The 17963-nt window shown below is 39.6% G+C and overlaps 2 protein-coding genes across 2 annotated transcripts; both read left to right on the top strand.

Moving 5' to 3' along the window:
* Nucleotides 1–2054: 2054 nt before the first annotated feature.
* On the top strand, nt 2055–11805 carry LOC137193866 (discoidin domain-containing receptor 2-like). The gene is made up of 16 exons (XM_067605287.1): nt 2055–2145; nt 3374–3476; nt 4020–4257; nt 4965–5112; nt 5315–5417; nt 5550–5757; nt 6182–6422; nt 6590–6655; nt 7167–7303; nt 7499–7709; nt 7799–8022; nt 8329–8456; nt 8665–8883; nt 8977–9211; nt 10729–10878; nt 11081–11805. The coding sequence occupies exons 1-16, from the start codon at nt 2070–2072 to the stop codon at nt 11213–11215; spliced, it is 2622 nt and encodes an 873-aa protein (XP_067461388.1). The 5' UTR covers nt 2055–2069; the 3' UTR covers nt 11216–11805.
* A 197-nt stretch (nt 11806–12002) lies between these two features.
* On the top strand, nt 12003–17582 carry LOC137193864 (3-keto-steroid reductase/17-beta-hydroxysteroid dehydrogenase 7-like). Its single transcript, XM_067605284.1, has 9 exons — nt 12003–12188; nt 13424–13627; nt 13711–13803; nt 13945–14059; nt 14418–14612; nt 14969–15073; nt 15194–15250; nt 15360–15458; nt 15651–17582. The coding sequence occupies exons 1-9, from the start codon at nt 12154–12156 to the stop codon at nt 15735–15737; spliced, it is 990 nt and encodes a 329-aa protein (XP_067461385.1). The 5' UTR covers nt 12003–12153; the 3' UTR covers nt 15738–17582.
* The last annotated feature ends 381 nt before the right edge of the window (nt 17583–17963 follow it).

Here is a 17963-nt window from a genome sequence, read left to right as displayed (position 1 = left end):
GAGAGTGGTATTCATTTTCTCAACTCCTGGCAAGAAGGCAAGCAAGCATATTTTCCAAAATGGCTCTGTAATGAAGTATAACAGAGGTCTTGAAAACCCTTTTAAGTGTTGCAACTGAAGAAAAGAATAAGAGGTAATGTGGTTGAAAAGAAATGCATGGACTTATAAAATAAACAGTTCAACTGAAGTTTTAACACGACACATTCCTCAGAATTTCCCCATATTTTTCTTTCTCTTTTTATTTTCTTCCCTCTAGAAAATTACATCAGGCTTTGGTTTCGCACATAACATCCTTAAGGAAGCTTTTCATGGATATGTGTGTTGCTGCAGCAGCAGTGAGTATAGAATAAAACTTCTTTCATTCTGACCAGTGCCATGTCATGAATTCATGCCAGTTTCATTTAGTAAAAAATACATAACGGTATTGTTGTAGAAACTTTGTATTGCGTTTTTTTCTCAATTTAACATTTGATAAAAGAAGTGGAGAAGTCAGAAGACTTATAAGCATAAATTGCAGGATATTTTGTGGTTGTCCATGCTCCTAAACCATTCTGATTCATATATTGATTTATGATAATCAAAACTTCTTCTGCCTCCTTCTGCTTTAGCTACTGTGGCTATTTTACTTTTAATCCTTGCTGTGACTCATTTTGTTTGCATTCTGTGATAGTTTTTTGTTTTTCTGTAAAGCATCACATCTCCTCCAGTAATTAGCAGGTTGTCCTCTGCAGGAAAATGAACTCTGCTCTGTTTTTGTCAGTAGCTCTTGGTGGAAGCTGCCAGATACTGCTGCTCTCAGCTGCCTCTGTGGGCCATAATTGAAACCATTTGTGGATCAGGTGGAATTCTGGGATTTTGGCCTCCCCTCAAAATCCCAAAGCGTGTTATTTTCTCTGTTTCTTTACTCCAGCCAGAAAGACCAGAAAGACTCTTACATCAGCCTTCATTTCCCCTCTCTCTGTCTCTCTCTCGCTCTCTCTCTCTCTCTCTCTCTCTCTCTCTCTCTCTCTCTCTCTCTCTCTCTCTCTCTCTCTCTCCCTTTTCCATTCCCAGAAAGTTCTTCCGAGGAAGAGGTCAGCGACTTGCAGTGCTGAATGCATCAACTCAAACTAAATGAGGAATATTCGCTGAGACAGATGGTTTCATAATAAGGAGAGAAAAACTTGCGAAAGTAAGTCTAATTCATATTTTCCTCATATGAGACTATTAACCCCAATGTCCACGTTGACGTTTAATGTGTGTGTGTCGGGCTTGCTTCAGTATAGAGAGCAACATCATGCAGGAAAATACATGACACAAGTTAAAAATAAGCCTATACACAAGAGAGTCAGATCAGATCAGAGAGTCGTAGCTTTATTTGCATTTCTTTTTTCTTATTATTTTAATCAGGTACCAGCGAATTTGCAGTAAAGTAGTTATTATACCAGAAAGGTCAATGACCATCATGTCAGCTCTTCAGAAATGGAAATTCTAGTAAAAGATGTGAGTTTTCATCATTAAATTCAGTGTATATTTTATTTCATATTATGTGCATGTCAGACAGAAGCTCATTTTGCACTATTAATACGACTACATTCTACACGTCACACTGCCACAGAACAACTTTGTCCCCCCACGTTTTTTGGTGAATGCACCACATGAATAACACTGAGGATCTAGTGTATGCCAGTGTGTGTTTAAGGTATAAGTCACTGTAACCTTCACAAGGCTTTTTATAAGGCGAATAAAATGAGAGCTCATACCGCAGGTAGTGTGGCAGGAGAGAGCAGGACTGGATTACAAGGAGGACTGTGTGTGCATTTACCACCAGGGTTGTAGGATGTTTAACTCTGTTTAACAGTTTGTTACATCCTACTATCACTGAAATGTAACCACATATTCATGCTCATCCTAAATTTACCCATGATTGTTGTGGTAAATTTGTTGACATGGATTATTGAAACTTAAAAAAAAGTCATACTTTGGATTACTTTGCTGATTATGACAAGCCTTACAACTAACCTCACGCACTGATCTACAACCTTCTTGAAATATATTGGTGTGCAGCTCCTTGAGAAGCGACAAAGGTCATGGAGGTTCAGCAGATCACGCACCACCTCGTCTTTATCCTGCTGGCTGCTACAGTAAGATCTCAAGTCAACCCAGGTACACATTTATCTTTTATATATCTGCCATTTAGCTGATACTGTTTCTCAGAACAGGGAGAGGTTCAGTTTCTTACTTCTTGAACTCTTTGGTGGGCATTAAACTTCAAACATTTTCAAACCGCTAGTCCGCCCTGCTCGCTGCACATGCAGTTGAACAATGAATGATAGAATGAGTCCAGTTTAGTTTACAGTGTGTGATTAAAGCATAAATGTATGAACCAGCCAATGTGGATCTGTCATATGTTCGCTTAAAATAACGTTTTCATATTCCTGAGGGATAGGTATGTTGACAAGATGGAGAAGGAAAGCAATTTTAGGTGGGTGGGCTTAAAATGCAAGAATGTAGTGTGTGTGTGTGTGTGTGTGTGTGTGTGTGTGTGTGTGTGTGTGTGTGTGTGTGTGTGCGCGCGCGCGCGCGCATGCATGTGTGTCTATGTGGTTTACCTAATGGTCAGACGGCAAATATCCTCAGAACAGGCAGACCTTTCACAAGCGGGGGGCATTTGGGGGAAAAAAAAAGTTTGAAAATTTGAAGGCGTAGTTGTAGGTAATACACACATACACACACATGCATACACACACACACATACAGTCATTTGACTTTCCCACTTCGAATATTTTTGCAGTAAAAGGCTTATTTGTTCTGCTTCTCTCTCAAGCACATGTCAAGCTTTTCAGTGGGAAGGTGAATAAAACACAGATGTCCCTTAATTGCCAGGTAGAGATGGTACGAATAAACAGTGACACTCTGGTAGATGCAGTGAGCTGCCGTATGGCCACTGAATCATATTAATACTATAATCTTGCTTCTGTTGTTGTCAAAGGTATTTTTTAGCACCCACACAACAGTTAATGCCCAGCAGATGCCGATCCTTCAAAACTCAAAAGTTTCTCTCACGTGGCTGCTGTAGAAATTATGAAAAGGAATGAAAGCTGAAGACCGGGCAGCTTAGAGGCCGCTCGTGTCTCATTTTGCTTAGACTGGCACCTACACAGTGATGCCTCTGTTTGGCTTTAGAGGCCTTGCAGGGCTGCTGGAAGGGGACTGGGGGGAAGGGACACACCCTGACCACTTAACACTCAGCTCCTCACGTCCTGCAGGGATATAAAAAGGATAAAAACTCATATGGCATGTCAAAGATCTCACACTCACATGTACAAACACCTAAAAGACATATTCATAACGTGAGCAGCGTGTGTATAAGTGATGCTTCATGTGTTTGTAGAAATGTGTCGCTATCCTCTCGGTATGACCGGTGGGCAGATTCAGGACGAGGACATCTCTGCTTCCAGTCAGTGGTCTGAGTCAACTGCTGCAAAATTTGGCAGGCATGTCATGGCATGATTATTAATATTTTTTTTCTTTCATTTCAGTTCTTTTCATTTACTTTGGGCCACATACTCTAATATGTCCTTAGAAAGCATGCAGGGTTGTAACAATACTTAAGTTCAATAATCAGGAAATATGCTTTGACCTTGTCACTTCTTGAAAGCACACAGGATGTTTCTAACACAAAGATGCCGGAAACAGAGTGGTGCAAGCAGAATATGTTGAGGTTTTCAGGAACTGGCTAGAAGTTGAATAATTACAGTATTGTTTTACAATATTTCCAGATGGAGTACAGAGTAGTCGAAGATGCTGCCATGCAAATATGAATTCATTAACATAGAAAAGATAACGCATAGTAGATAAGTTAACTTTTCCTCTCCCCTCAGTATTCTTGTCTTCTCTACCTCCTTCCTCTTCATTTATGTCTCACAACATTCTTCTTATTCTTGCTCAAAGATTTTCTGTCCCTTTCCCTCTTCCTGAACTCTTCACCCTTCCCTTCTTTCACTGTCTCATCTCTTATTCTTCTCTCTCCTCCTCAGACTTGACTTTGACAACGGAGACGGGGATGGTGCCTGGTGCCCTGACATCATGTCAGAGCCCGACGGCCTCAAAGAGTATCTCCAGGTGGATCTGCGGTCACTGCACTTCATCACGCTGGTGGGCACACAAGGTCGCCATGCCGACGGCATGGGTAACGAGTTCGCCCAGAGATACAGGATCAAGTACAGCCGTGACGGCAACAACTGGGTGGGCTGGCACGATAGGAAGGGAAGACAGGTGAGTGCATATGATTCTGTTTAGGCCTAAACGTTATCATGACCAGGTGTGTGCAGAGTAAACACTGCCACATTGAATCTGTATTTCAGTTAGACAAGTGGACCATACGTATGTCATTGACTCATTTTGTTTCTTTAATTAACCCTGACAACAGTATGAAGGTGCCAGATATACCACTTTAACTTCAATTAGTCATTATGACAGGAATTTGTCACAATCAGTGTAACAAAGTCAAAGGTGTTTAGATGGAAAAGACATCTTCATTGCAACTGATAGCAGCATAGTTCAGGAAATGGTTTTAAATAGAGAAACACTAGCACTGGCATGATATATAGAGTACCAGTTTGTATACAGAAATACCAAAATAGTTAACCTGAAAAACTCACACTGATGTTAAAAATGCAAAAATTTTTGTCACAAAGCAACCTTGATTCTCAGCAGCGGTACAGTATTGTTCAGTTGATGACTGTTTATGCAGTTGTGTTGCGTAAGATACAGTTTTTTTTAAGCTTGACCCAAACAAGAGACAAGAGGGCAGCGTGTCTCAGCCTCTGCTGTATTGATTATGACTTTTTTTTAATCAGTTTCTTGTCAGTCCCCTAATTTTATGCCATCATCAATATGTACAGGATATGTAGTTTGATTTCTATCCCTGACACGTGTCATTCAGACAGTCCGAATTTTGTCATGTGCATCTCCTCTGCCAGGTCATCGAGGGGAACAGGAATGCGTATGATGTGGTGCTGAAGGATCTGGAGCCTCCCATCATAGCTCGTTTTGTGCGCTTTATGCCAGTGACAGACCACTCCATGATTGTGTGTATGAGAGTGGAGCTCTACGGCTGTGAATGGCTGGGTTAGTCATACGTTTCCATAACAAATGTCTTCATTTAGTCAAACTACCAACATGAAGCATATTTTAAAACAATTACCAAAATATATGTATTTGTTTTTTCTATCTTGGTCATTTTTTTATGATTTGACATGTTAAAAAATGTTTTAATTGTCATAATCTGCACATCAACAATAATGTCTAACCTTTGACCTGTCCCTTTTAGATGGCCTGGTGTCTTACAGCATCCCAGACGGGCACCAAATGATCTACAGAGGCCTAGATGTCTACTTTAATGACTCTGTGTATGATGGTGCATCAGCTGAAAGGTTTGTATTTTACTGCTACTTATAGAAAGAATTTCCTTGTTTCCTATGACTGGAGTGGGAGATTTTTTTTTCTTCGCATTGAAATATCAGTCATAACTTTAAATTTGACATGCTGTTGTTTTCTATTTTCAGTTCTTCCATCCAGCCCTTTACTAGACTCACAAAGGGGCTCGGCCAGCTGACAGATGGTACCTGGGGTCTGGATGATTTCCTTCACAGCCACATGTACAGTATGTGGCCAGGATACGACTATGTGGGCTGGAGCAACAAGAGCATCCCCAAAGGTTACGTAGAGATGACCTTTGAGTTTGACCACGTCCGAAACTTCACTTCCATGAAGGTAAGAAGTCAGCGAAGGGAGTAGTAGTGAACAGCTTTATGGTGACAAAGTGGAATAACGTTAAAATTGCTGAACCAACACTATACTGAACTGTGCCATGCTGGGCAAGCAGCCGTCCTCTATAGCTGCTGCAAATTTTATTGAGGCATAAACATTTTTAAATGGTGCAAAGTGTCATTGCAGTGTGAAAATGACTTTCTCTGTATAATCAGTCTATTTGTCATAGGTAAATGCTGCAGCCAGAGACCAGAGATGGAAGATAATGTTTTTAAGCTACAACAGCGAGACAAATTAGTCTTTACTAGACCAACTTCTGCATAATCTTCCCCTCTTAATTCTGACTCCTCTGACTAATTGCAAGATTTCTTTTTAGTTCTTTGATCATGCATGCATATATTTACATATTCTGCATCCACCCCCACAGGTTCACTGTAATAACATGTTTAGTCGAGGGGTGAGGATGTTCAGACAGGCCACCTGTTACTTCCGGTCAGGATCAGAATGGGAGGCAGACCCTGTGTCCTTCAGGCCTACTGTCGATCGTGTGAGCCAAAGCGCCCGTTTTGTCACCGTGCCCCTCGGGGACCGCACAGCCAGCGCCATCAAGTGCCGTTTCCACTTCAGTGACCTTTGGATGCTGTTCAGTGAGGTGGCCTTCCAGTCAGGTAAAATGGGATCCTTGTGTGGGTGTCATCTCCCAGTCGCTGCCTCATTAGAAACCGAATGTTTCTCCATTTTATTTTCCAGAAAATGCTGGATAGCTGCTCTCCTGTCTGACTGTACAGTATATCTTTCATCTTTGTCTTTCCTCCTTTCTTTCTCCCACTCACAGGCTCAGCAGTGTACAATACATCTCTGACTCCTCGCAAACATGGACACCCAACAAACATACTACCAGGTCAGCAGCTGAGCACCTTATGTGTGTGTGTGTGTGTTTATTTAAATATTGGCAGTAATTTCAAAGAATTCAGGCACTGCAAAAAAAGACTGGCAGGAGAGTGTACGCTCACTTGAATAAAACATGGGGTGAATATAATCTTCAGTCAACCATAAATATAATTATACATTTAAAAACATTCATTTATTATTTATCTTAATCTGGCTTGAATTTGTGTTATACATCTTAGATCTAGTATGTGTGATGATTTATTTCAGTCTAAAAATGCAGGTAGTATCACTTCAAAAAGGTGGGTTAGCTCGAATGTTCTCTGATTAAACAGTGCCCCCTGCTGATACACTTCAAAATGACTGATCATTAAAAAGTCACGCTTCTCTTACTGTGCTTGCAATGACACATGAGGGGATTAGGCAATAAGAATGTAATTAATTTGGGCTATGATAAGAACTTGAGTTGTGATGGATTAAATTAAATCCATCTCAACTCCCAACTCTCATCTCATCTTAATTAGGGGATGATCCTACTCATAAAGTGGATGACAGCAATACCAGGATCTTGATTGGCTGCTTGGTGGCTATTATTGCCATCCTCTCAGCTATCATAGTCATCATCCTGTGGCGGCAAGTCTGGCAGAAGATGCTTGAGAAGGTGTGAAGAGATTTTCCTTTTGTATTCGATGTCTCATAAAAATGTACGATTATTTGATGTCTTTATTTTTGATAATCACTGAGAAAAGTATTTTTGGTTATCATTCAGACTTATGGTTCTAATCCAACCACCCTTCAACAAAACTGACATCTAATTCAATAATTAACAGCAGACTTTAACTACTCACCTTCTTAGGCATCCCGTCGCATCCTGGATGATGAACTCACAGCTCGTCTTGCAGTCCAGACTCAGGCCTTCTCCTTCCACCACTCTTCTCTGTCCAGCGAAAGTGGCTCCACCACCAACTCCACCTACGAGAGAATCTTCCCCCTCTGCTCCGACTACCAGGAGCCCTCACGCCTTATCAGGAAACTGCCCGAGTTTGCTCAATCCACAGAACACCTGGGTAAGATGACAAAAGCATAATAAAGCAGTGGAGGTTGGCTGCGGCTGCAGCTCCTGCATGTGAGCTTTTGTGTGTCTCTTCCACATCAGGACCAAGCACCTCCTGTAGAGCCCTTGCAGCCGGTGGCTCAGACAGTGCCCCCCACTATGCAGAGGCAGACATCATCAGCCTGCAGGAGTCCTCGGACAGCAGCACCTACTCCATCACGGCTGTCAACATGAATCTCTTCGCTGGCACCGATTCATCCATGAGAGAGTTCCCCAGACACAAGCTCACCTTCAAGGAGAAACTGGGAGAGGGCCAGTTTGGAGAAGTACATTCAGTTTTGTATCTCTGATGTTTGTTAGCATTGCTTTGGGATAATAGAAGTACTCTTGGAAATGATTATTAGATTATTTTGACTGATCACTCTACGCCAACATTATGTTGATGTAACTTTATAGCTCTTGTTTGAAATGAACTGAGTGATAGATGTTGCTGTGCGGTGAAGTGTGAAATGCAGTGACTATACAGTAGATGCTGACAAAGAGGCAACACTTAGTGGTATTAAACACAGCTAAACAGATTGGTTTAAGTGGTGCCAAGTGGATGATGGACTGACAAAGTGTTTTTTAAACAGGTGCACTTGTGTGAGGCAGAGGGCATGCAGGACTTTTTGGATGAGGATTTGTCTATAGAGGGAAATAATGAGTCACCTCTGCTGGTTGCTGTTAAAACACTGCGAGAAGACGCCAACAAGAACGCAAGGTATAAGAAACTGGTAACTTCTTTTTGTTTGTCACTTTTAAGACAAATTATAATCTCTTACTGTGTGTATAATATAATATTTTCCTGATAATTTACCATCAAACAGGCAGAAAATCTACACATTTGTCTCCAGCTGCATGGTTCTAATTATTCATTAAGTCGTCAATCAGTTAGTGAATTACAATTATTCGTCCCCACTCTGCCACAGGAACGACTTCCTGAAGGAGATTCGAATCATGTCTCGTCTGAGGGACCCCAACATTGTCCGCTTGCTGGCAGTGTGTGTGGACACAGACCCTCTGTGTATGATCACTGAATACATGGAAAACGGAGACCTCAACCAGTTCCTCTGTAATCTCAGGCTAAAAGAGGCTGCTGATGAAGACAAGACGGGACAAGAGGAGAAACAGGAGAAGAGTATGGTCAGGTAGGATCAGCTAAATTGTAATGATTATGAGGGGTATAATACATACAATACATATTAATACATAATATATATTCTGTTTCTTTTGTTCTTTAGCTACAGTAAATTGATAGGCATGGCCGTGCAGATTGCATCTGGTATGAAGTACTTGTCCTCTCTCAACTTTGTCCACCGTGATCTGGCCACCCGCAACTGCTTGGTGGGTAAGAACTACACCATAAAGATTGCAGATTTTGGCATGAGTCGCAACCTGTACCGCGGGGACTACTACCGGATCCAGGGCCGAGCCGTCCTGCCCATTCGCTGGATGTCGTGGGAGAGCATCCTACTGGTGAGTAATCTGAGGAACATGTGTGACGTCTGTTGAGGAAAACTTAAATAACACATTAGTCTAGCTTTGTTTTGTTAAGACATAAAGCATGTTCCAATCATGCTCATGTTGAGGAAGTGGCTGTTTACTGTTTAAATGTCACATTAGACTTTATTCAGTTAAGGTCAATAAGTCAGGAAGAGCACAATAATCAGTCATTAAAGCCCCCACACTCCCATGGTGCACCCCCACAGGTGTTTTCACTTATCTTACCTAATTAGACCTCCTCTCAGGACTGAGGGGAAGTGTACAGATTCTGCCTGACAGACCTTTTTCACAGCAGACATTTTGACATGTCAAAGCAGGAAGGGCACAGGTGCAATTAATCACATTAATGATGGCTGAATCCCATTTAGGTTTTCCAAATTCATGACCCTGGTAGAGTGAATTATGGTTCACCAGTATGGCTTCCTTGGACACTTGAATAGAAGAGAGCCATCGTTAATGTTATCATTCTCACCAGTGCTTCTCCTGCTATGACAAGTCATAATGTCAGCCATGGATAAAGATTAATTGAATTCTCCCTCTTGCTCCTATTGCTCCTATCTTTTTTCACATCAGACATTTTGACTTGTTATAGTCATATATAACACCTTTAATAAAACTGACTGGGCACTCTTACAATTGTGGCTATAGTGACAGTGTTACTAAATCTGAATGTAATAACAAACGTCTGTGTTACACAATGAATCTTATACTTGTAATTGTTAAATTCCACATACACAAGGCAAGAGTCTCTTAGTCTTTCCTAAACATAAATGTTTTTCTGTTTTTTTGGCTACTTTAAGACTTATGACAAACAAAAAAAGTGTACATACATTGTTGTTTTATGAAGAATTATTTTCCGTGTCCCTCAATTAACTAATTATGTTGTTTTTCATTGTCATTACTGTTTACTTGATATTTTTTGATATTATTTTTCTTATATTCTTATATTTTCATGTACTTCACATATAATTATGTTTTGCACAATGACATTTTGAATTGCACAAGAATGCATATTTTCTATTTAACTGCTGAAAGTCTGTATGTTCATGATGTTCAATAAAAAACTTTTTTATTATTTTAACATTAACTTTTCCATTTCAAGGGAAAATTCCCCACTGTGAATATGATTATTTCTTAAAACTAGGTCACCTATTTAGTAGAAATGTGCAATTATTTTTGAAATTGGTGCCCTATGACCAGAGAAAACTGAGAAAAGGGCTGTAGATTTCCCATACTGCTTTTAAGAGGGACTTACCGTCCTAGTAAGTCATGAGACATTGTGACAGTGAGCCAACATGCACAATATCAGGACCCTGAAACTGGAATTCATCCTCCATTCATTTTATTATTCACACCTGTGCTTTTCCTACTGTGACATGTCAAAATGTCTCCTGTGAAAAAAGCCTATTACGGTCGGGCAAACTACTTTTGGTACATTAAGACAGGCAGCCCCATAGCTCCACCTGACTTGTCTCCTTTCTCATTTCCAGGGTAAGTTCACCATGGCCAGTGACGTGTGGGCATTTGGGGTGACTCTGTGGGAGATTCTGACTCTGTGCAAGAAGCAGCCCTACTCCCAGCTCTCTGACGAGCAGGTCATTGAAAACACAGGCGAGTTCTTCAGGGACCAGGGCAAGCAGGTGAGCATCCAGCAGGTTTAGACAACCAATCCTCATGAGTACAGTCTCTTTATAGTGATCACATAAACTATTACTGGCTATCACAGAGCCAGATTTACAGGAAATGTCTAAAAAATCTGTTCATTTTTAATTTTAAAAAATGCAACTCATTGCACTTTTAATACTAACCCTACATTGAGATTATTTTGCCTTACACTTGCAGGTCTACCTGCCAAAGCCTCCCTGTTGTCCTGATAGAGTGTACAATGATCTGATGCTGAGCTGCTGGAGGAGAAACGCCAAGCAGAGGCCAAGCTTTCAGGAAATACACAGTCGGCTGATGGAGAGCCTGGCGTAGCAGATGGAACGTATCATTTCTCTCTGTCTTGCACTGTCACCTTTGGTCCCTTCGGTCAGGATTTACTCTGAATCAACCTGTCAAATGTTTTCCATTTGTTTTATGCTTGCTTACCACAATGGTGCTGTAAATAATAAGATATGATGAGAGGGTGTGCAACTGAACATGGTCTTACTTTGTAGATATGCAAATGAGCTCTGAGTATTTATTAATTTCTTTTTATTTCCTATGCTATGTCTATTTATAGAGTAGGCTACTCCATGGTAAGTCTAGGTTTTGAAACATAATTGTGAATATTGTAATGTATGTTTTCCATACATATATCTAACTCTATTGCACATTTATTAGAGAATGTCAGTACAGTTGTGTGACCTTTTTTGTTCAGCGTTTCTTGTGACATGTTAATAACTGTTTTCTGGGTGATGATGTGTTTTTACTCTGCAGCAGCTCACTGACATGTTTTATAAACATTTTATGTCCTTTTGCAGAAATGAATGAACTGTATATTGTTGAAGAGTAGCAAAGAACCAAGATATTTAATAGCTGTCAAACCAAAGATTCTTGTAAATAAAGAAAAATGAATAAGCACTTCTGTTTGTTGTTTTTGACTGGAGTTTGTTGTTCACATTTATTTTTGTTTTGTTTTGTATTGGTTTGGATTTTTTGTCCAGTTGCCTTTTAGACACAAGCTAAAAAAAATTATTGTAGCGACATTTTCAAGCGTTGTGCTCTTTTGGACCTCCTACCTCTCCGTAGTAGAAGCTGATTGGCCAGCTGTTTGCTGTCATCCAATCACACCACGTACCTGCTTGTGCATAGGCTGGTGCTTTTTCTACCGGAATCGGACGATGTGGCTGTCTATCCCGGTCTGTTCCCGGTTGGTCGGCACTTAAAACTTCTTTCTTTTGACAGAGAGCTGCTGTGAACTCCGGGCAGACATGGAGAGAGTTGTCCTGGTAACTGGCGCCAACAGGTAAGGTATTACTGAAGAGATAAATAGACACTCAGTTTGTCACGAAGTGGCGCCTCTTGCTCTCTTAGAAACTCTGAAATGTGACTGAATGTGTCCTGTGGGAGAGCAGGCTGTAAGTTACCTCCTCTTGACACATTAACTGCTTGTAAATCTGTGATAAACTGCCTGCGATGTAAGTTAGTAACGTTTGCCAGTTGATTCAATTCACTATGTTTTTTGTATCTGCGTCAGTCAGACATATAAAGTATATACAATGTAACGTGTCTTTTTTACCATTTAATATTTTTCTCAGCACTCTATGCACTCTCCACTTCCATTCAGTTTAATTCATTGGGCTTTATTGGCATGAAAGTTTCGAGAATAGTGTTGCCAAAGCATCAAAATACAATTTGTCCAAATATTTGGATAATACAAAATAACAATAATATGAATACTAACACATTAAGATTGATATATATTAATTATATACACACAGTATACTGTCCCTCAGGTTGTGGCATGTTGATACATATTATAAATAGCGAGCAACAAGATATCTTCACAGTTCACACAAACAGTTTCATCTGTATATAGTCATTACTGGAGTCACATTGTTTGTATGTGTAAACATACCTGGCAAATAAAGATGATTCTGATTCTGATATTCAGAAAAAATACCTATATAAATAATGTTATGTTTAAAAAATAGCCTACAGAAAAATGCAGAAATATTAAAAGTAAAATAAATAATACATACAGTATATATGTAACAAATAACAGTGATGCACAGTTCTGTCCTTACATTTCTAAACTCTAAAGCCCAACTGATAAATGAATAAATGATAAACATAAAATACTATCACCTACTTTGACTTCTTATTTTAGCAATAATTTAAAATAGAAAAAAAATACTACTTTCAAAAGTCTTTAATAACAGGACATGAACCATGAGCAATCATGTTGCATCCCTCTAACCTCTATTCAATGCACTGATCTGGGCTCTATGGATCAAAATTATGTGATTTACAAGAGTAATATACCGTAAATCCTCATGATCCACTTAGATAATACAAATTTAAAGCTATTATCCCCAGTTAGACCTTGAGACTGCAAACAAATGTTTCCAATCTATTATTACAATACCTTTACTCCAAGAGAGTCCTCTATGTTTACCAGTGGATTTACTCAATCTGGGTTATGATCACCCGGTTCCTCAGAGAAAGTTTGTTTACATGTGTGCATTGTCATGTTTGCAGTGGCATCGGCCTGGCCTTGTGTGACAGGCTGCTCACTGTGGACAGCCAGCTTCGGCTTTGTCTGGCCTGCAGAAACATGCAGCGAGCTCAGGCTGCCCGCTCCGCCCTCCTGACCTCTCACACCGACGCCCATGTCGACATAGTGCACCTTGATGTGGGCTCTGTGCAGTCAGTGCTCACTGCTGCACAGGAAGTCAAGGCCAGGTAAGACACCATAGATACACAGCTTCTATAGCTCCTTGTTCTCTTCACTCTGTGGTTTCAACACCTAAAATGTTTTTCCACAGATACGGCAGAATTGACTTTCTATATCTAAATGCGGGAATTATGCCCAATCCACAAGTGGATATCAAAGCCTTATTCAAAGGCCTGTTTTCCAGGTAAACCTCCAAAGCCAGCTCATCACTTACTTTGTTTTGATTAGATTTTTTTCATATTGGCATAAAGCTGTGGCTGTCATCAGTGCAACTTGTTTCTGATTGTCTATACTGTTATGTAATATTGTACCTTCCCCTCTGCAGGAATGTCATCAACATGTTTGCGACAGCAGAGGGTCTCTTAACTCAACAGGATCGCCTCAACTCAGATGGCCTGCAGGAAGTTTTTGCCACCAACCTCTTTGGTCATTTTCTCCTGGTACACCAGACTGCACACCTACATGAATTTAAATCTAAAAGATTATGACAAATGCCATAATCTGACATAATATAGTCCTTTTTGTTATATGTTGTAGCAACATATTGTGGTAGTATATGGTTATAATTGTTATAAAACACTTGTAGCAGTATATTGTATGTAGAATATAATAAGGCAGCTATTATGATGTAAGATGCCTTTACTGGTTGGGTAACTACATGCAGTAGTGTAGATTAAATATTCTTTTCACAGCTTTGATGTTGCATTGTAATTGTAATCAAGTCACTGGTACTCATGAACTTCACCTGTGACAGTGTTCTCTGTCTGTGGGCCTGATGTTCATGTCTCTCTGGTCTAGATTAGGGAGTTGGAGCCTCTGCTGTGTCAACCAAGTCACACATCAAGGGTAGTGTGGACCTCCTCGAGTAACGCCCGCCGCTCTGCCTTCAGCATCGAGGACATACAGCACAGAGATGGGACGGAGCCTTACAGCTCCTCCAAGTACGCCTCAGACATGCTCAGCCTGGCGCTCAACAGACACAAGAACAGCCAGGTTGGTGTGTCACACACTCTGCAGACTGCTGGTACAGTAATGACTATCACTGCAAGCACTCAACTGATGGAATTGTTATTCCAAACCAGTCAGTGAGGAGTGGAAGTTGGAAATATGATATCAGTCATGCACTTAAATGTTTTCTACATTTTTCTTGGGGGCAACGAAAAACAAGCTGTAAACACAACATTAACATTTTAACATCATCTAAAGTGGTTTAGATGAACATGTTGGCATTGACTGCCACTTATTCATCCAGCAGACATGAGCAACATTAGCATTCATCTGGAGTCATGTTTCTGGCCGCTTGACAAATTGACTTCATTGAATACATCTTTCTCATTTCTTTTTATCAGGGGCTTTTCTCCTCTGTGATCTGCCCTGGGCTGGTGATGACCAATCTGACCTATGGTATCCTCCCCTCCTTCTTCTGGACTCTCCTCATGCCCATCATGTGGCTGGTGAGTGTCTGTTCTACTTATCTGTGTGAAATGCACATATTCTATGTTTCATTTGACTAGAACTATTAACAGTCTCATGTGTTTTTTTTGTTTGTTTGTTTGTTTTCTTGTGCTGAACAGATTAGAATCTTCACCAACACATTCACACTCACACCGTACAATGGAGCAGAGGCACTGGTATGTCATCAGACCATGCTGATACTGAAAGAAAAAGTCTTTAAGGATTTGTATCTCTACTGTGAATGAATCATAAACATGAAATCCTGCTCTGGCCTTTCTTTCACAGCACTGGCTGTTTCTTCAAAAGTCAGAGTCTTTGGATCCGAGGGCAAAGTATCACAGTTTAACATCAGGACTTGGAACTAACTACACTCAGCCTCGACAGGTGAGTAACTTGAGTACATCACTTACGCTGGCGTTTTACTGCTCATGGTGTGCTTATGTGAACCTCATAGCCCAAATGTTAGTATTGCAGTAATTAAAACATAAGAGTGCCAAGCAGGAAGAAATGGAAAAATGTTATTAATGTGTGATCTGTAGCTAAAGACTATTTTCTGTGTTTATATTCTTGTTTCAGATGGACATTGATGATGGCATGTCAGAGGTGCTTTATGAGAAACTTCTTGAACTTGAGAAAGAGGTCAGAAGGAAACTGACTGAATGAAATATAGAGTAGATAGTTTACTCTTTGGAAATGGACCATGTGTAATTTGTAATGAGAAACATCAACGGTGCTCTTCGTTATTTCATGCTTGCCAATTTATACTATTGAAATATGGGTTTGCACGACCATACTTCTACCTCAGCTTTGATCTGTTTCATGTCATCAGTGATCTTGTTAGCTGTAGGAGCTGCGCAGCCATGTCTGGTCACAAAGCCACTTGGTAACTACAATCATAATAAAATCAGCAACAAATTACAGAGAAACACTAGATGAAACATTTTCAGGACAATAGAAAAGGGATGAGGTTTTGATTTTCCTCAGATTCAGCATTGACACGTGTGATCACTGATGTTAATATGATATTCCCTTCTTATATTTTTCATGTCTAATTTCAAAGACGTATTTATATGTAAATTGATTATAATTGCGCTGCTATTGAACTTTTTATGTGACTTTTATGTTTGTGAATCTCATAGTCATTTATTGATGAGACACTATTCTCAAATTGTCTTCTTAATAAATCCAAGACGTATCATGAATATCAACCTTCATACATGAGCTGCGATATTCACACTACTACAAAACTCTACAAAACTCTTTGTTTTGTAAGTTCCTTACAAACCCCTGTTAAACACAAACAGATGTTTTTAGGTAATTTGCTGATAAAAACTTCTTCTCTGCACTATGTGGCTTACAACTCTCTGATTCTTTTATTTGGGTCGTACAACTTAATTGGTACTTTCAAGTGGGGTCCTGTTTTTCATGGAAGACATTTTTTATATGTCACAGTAGGAAAAGCACAGATAAATAATAAAATGTATGTCTGTAACGTGTGCTTTTCCTGTTATGTCAAGTCAAATGTCTGCTGTGAAAAAGGGATAATGATTTGAATTTGTAAGTTGAATTGTTGCAATTTTTTGTAATTAAGTACTTTTGTAATAAATGCTTTTCTTTGTTCCTAGCATGGCACTAATGTGCAGAAAACATGTTATTAACCTTTTTTTGAAAAGGGAACAATGTGACGTCCAGTGGCTTTGGTTTTGAGCTCTAAACGCACCACCTACATCTCAAGTCAACATTTTAATCTCAGAAAAAGCCTCTTTTCTAACGACTCACATCACTCATGGACATTGTTTTCTACTTTAATAAGTCAGAAAGGATCTCAAAGAATAATCATTATCATGACAGAAGGAAGGACATATAGCACAATTCAAATGGATTGGAAATGTAAAATATTTGATCTATGCTACCAATCAAAACAAAAAGGAACCTATTGATTTTCTGGTGAAACATCATACTCCACTGTCCAGGCAGTCATGTGCCAACTCTCTGCTGTTGTAGAGTGCTGCTGCTGCAAGCTGATGCTCCGGCAGCACATTTCTAAATCTTTTAGCGCCACCTACAGGTGAAACTGTATCAAATGCTACAGACTTAGTCAGCATCCCCATCTGCACAATTTTGCTTAATTTGGTTACCATGGAATAAAACATTAAAGAGATACTGTGGCAGTTAATAAGTAGCATAGTGGTGTTTTATTAATAGCCACATGGTGGGGCTATTGGTGACATGCTTCAATATGTTGTGCACGTTCTCATAGAGAAATTGTGTGCTGACTTTCTTTTTATAATAGAGGACAGAATTGTAGAAATATCATATTATATTATTACTAAAGCGCCCCCTGTGGGTAGAATTGTATGAAATGTGACATACTTGTGCAGTGTGGCCATATGTACAACATTCCCACATTTGTTGCATATGAAAATATGAAATTTTGGATTGAAGTAAGTTGATCAAAAAAAATCTGATTTCATTTATTTGTGTGGAATAAATAGAAAGTAAACAGTGGCTCACTCTCACATTTTCTGCAACACACTGGCTGCACAGCATTCTGGGAGACATGATCCCACCAACAGCAGGGTCGCCCAATGAGAAATAGATTACCTAATTAATTAATTAACCTCAGTGATAGTGAAACAAATTACTACATTTATGTAATATTATTTCACATCTGTCTCTAGGCTAAAAAGTCTATGCATATTGTATAAATCTGTAGTACATTAAGATTGTATTATAATTAACGAGTTCACTCTATTTCAGCATTTTAAAAATAATTATTAAATTTCTTGTTGTTGGAAAAATGTATGTTAACAAGCACTTAGAGCAATGGTTTCTGTAGGGGAAATATTCATGTTCCCTGGGTCATTCTCTGGTCATTTTCTATACTGG

This window comes from Thunnus thynnus, chromosome 12, assembly GCF_963924715.1.
Source record: "Thunnus thynnus chromosome 12, fThuThy2.1, whole genome shotgun sequence".
Classification (NCBI taxonomy): Eukaryota; Metazoa; Chordata; class Actinopteri; order Scombriformes; family Scombridae; genus Thunnus; species Thunnus thynnus.
This window is presented reverse-complemented; position numbering and strand designations above follow the sequence as displayed.

Bases quoted from the DNA above. Each gene is read 5' to 3' on its own strand.
- LOC137193866 (XM_067605287.1), top strand. From the start codon at position 2,070: ATGGAGGTTCAGCAGATCACGCACCACCTCGTCTTTATCCTGCTGGCT. The intron at 5,758-6,181 runs GTAAGAAGTCAG...CCACCCCCACAG, and splicing joins GAAACTTCACTTCCATGAAG to GTTCACTGTAATAACATGTT. The intron at 6,656-7,166 runs GTCAGCAGCTGA...CATCTTAATTAG, and splicing joins CCCAACAAACATACTACCAG to GGGATGATCCTACTCATAAA.
- LOC137193864 (XM_067605284.1), top strand. From the start codon at position 12,154: ATGGAGAGAGTTGTCCTGGTAACTGGCGCCAACAG. The intron at 12,189-13,423 runs GTAAGGTATTAC...TCATGTTTGCAG, and splicing joins CTGGTAACTGGCGCCAACAG to TGGCATCGGCCTGGCCTTGT. The intron at 15,251-15,359 runs GTATGTCATCAG...TTTCTTTCACAG, and splicing joins ACAATGGAGCAGAGGCACTG to CACTGGCTGTTTCTTCAAAA.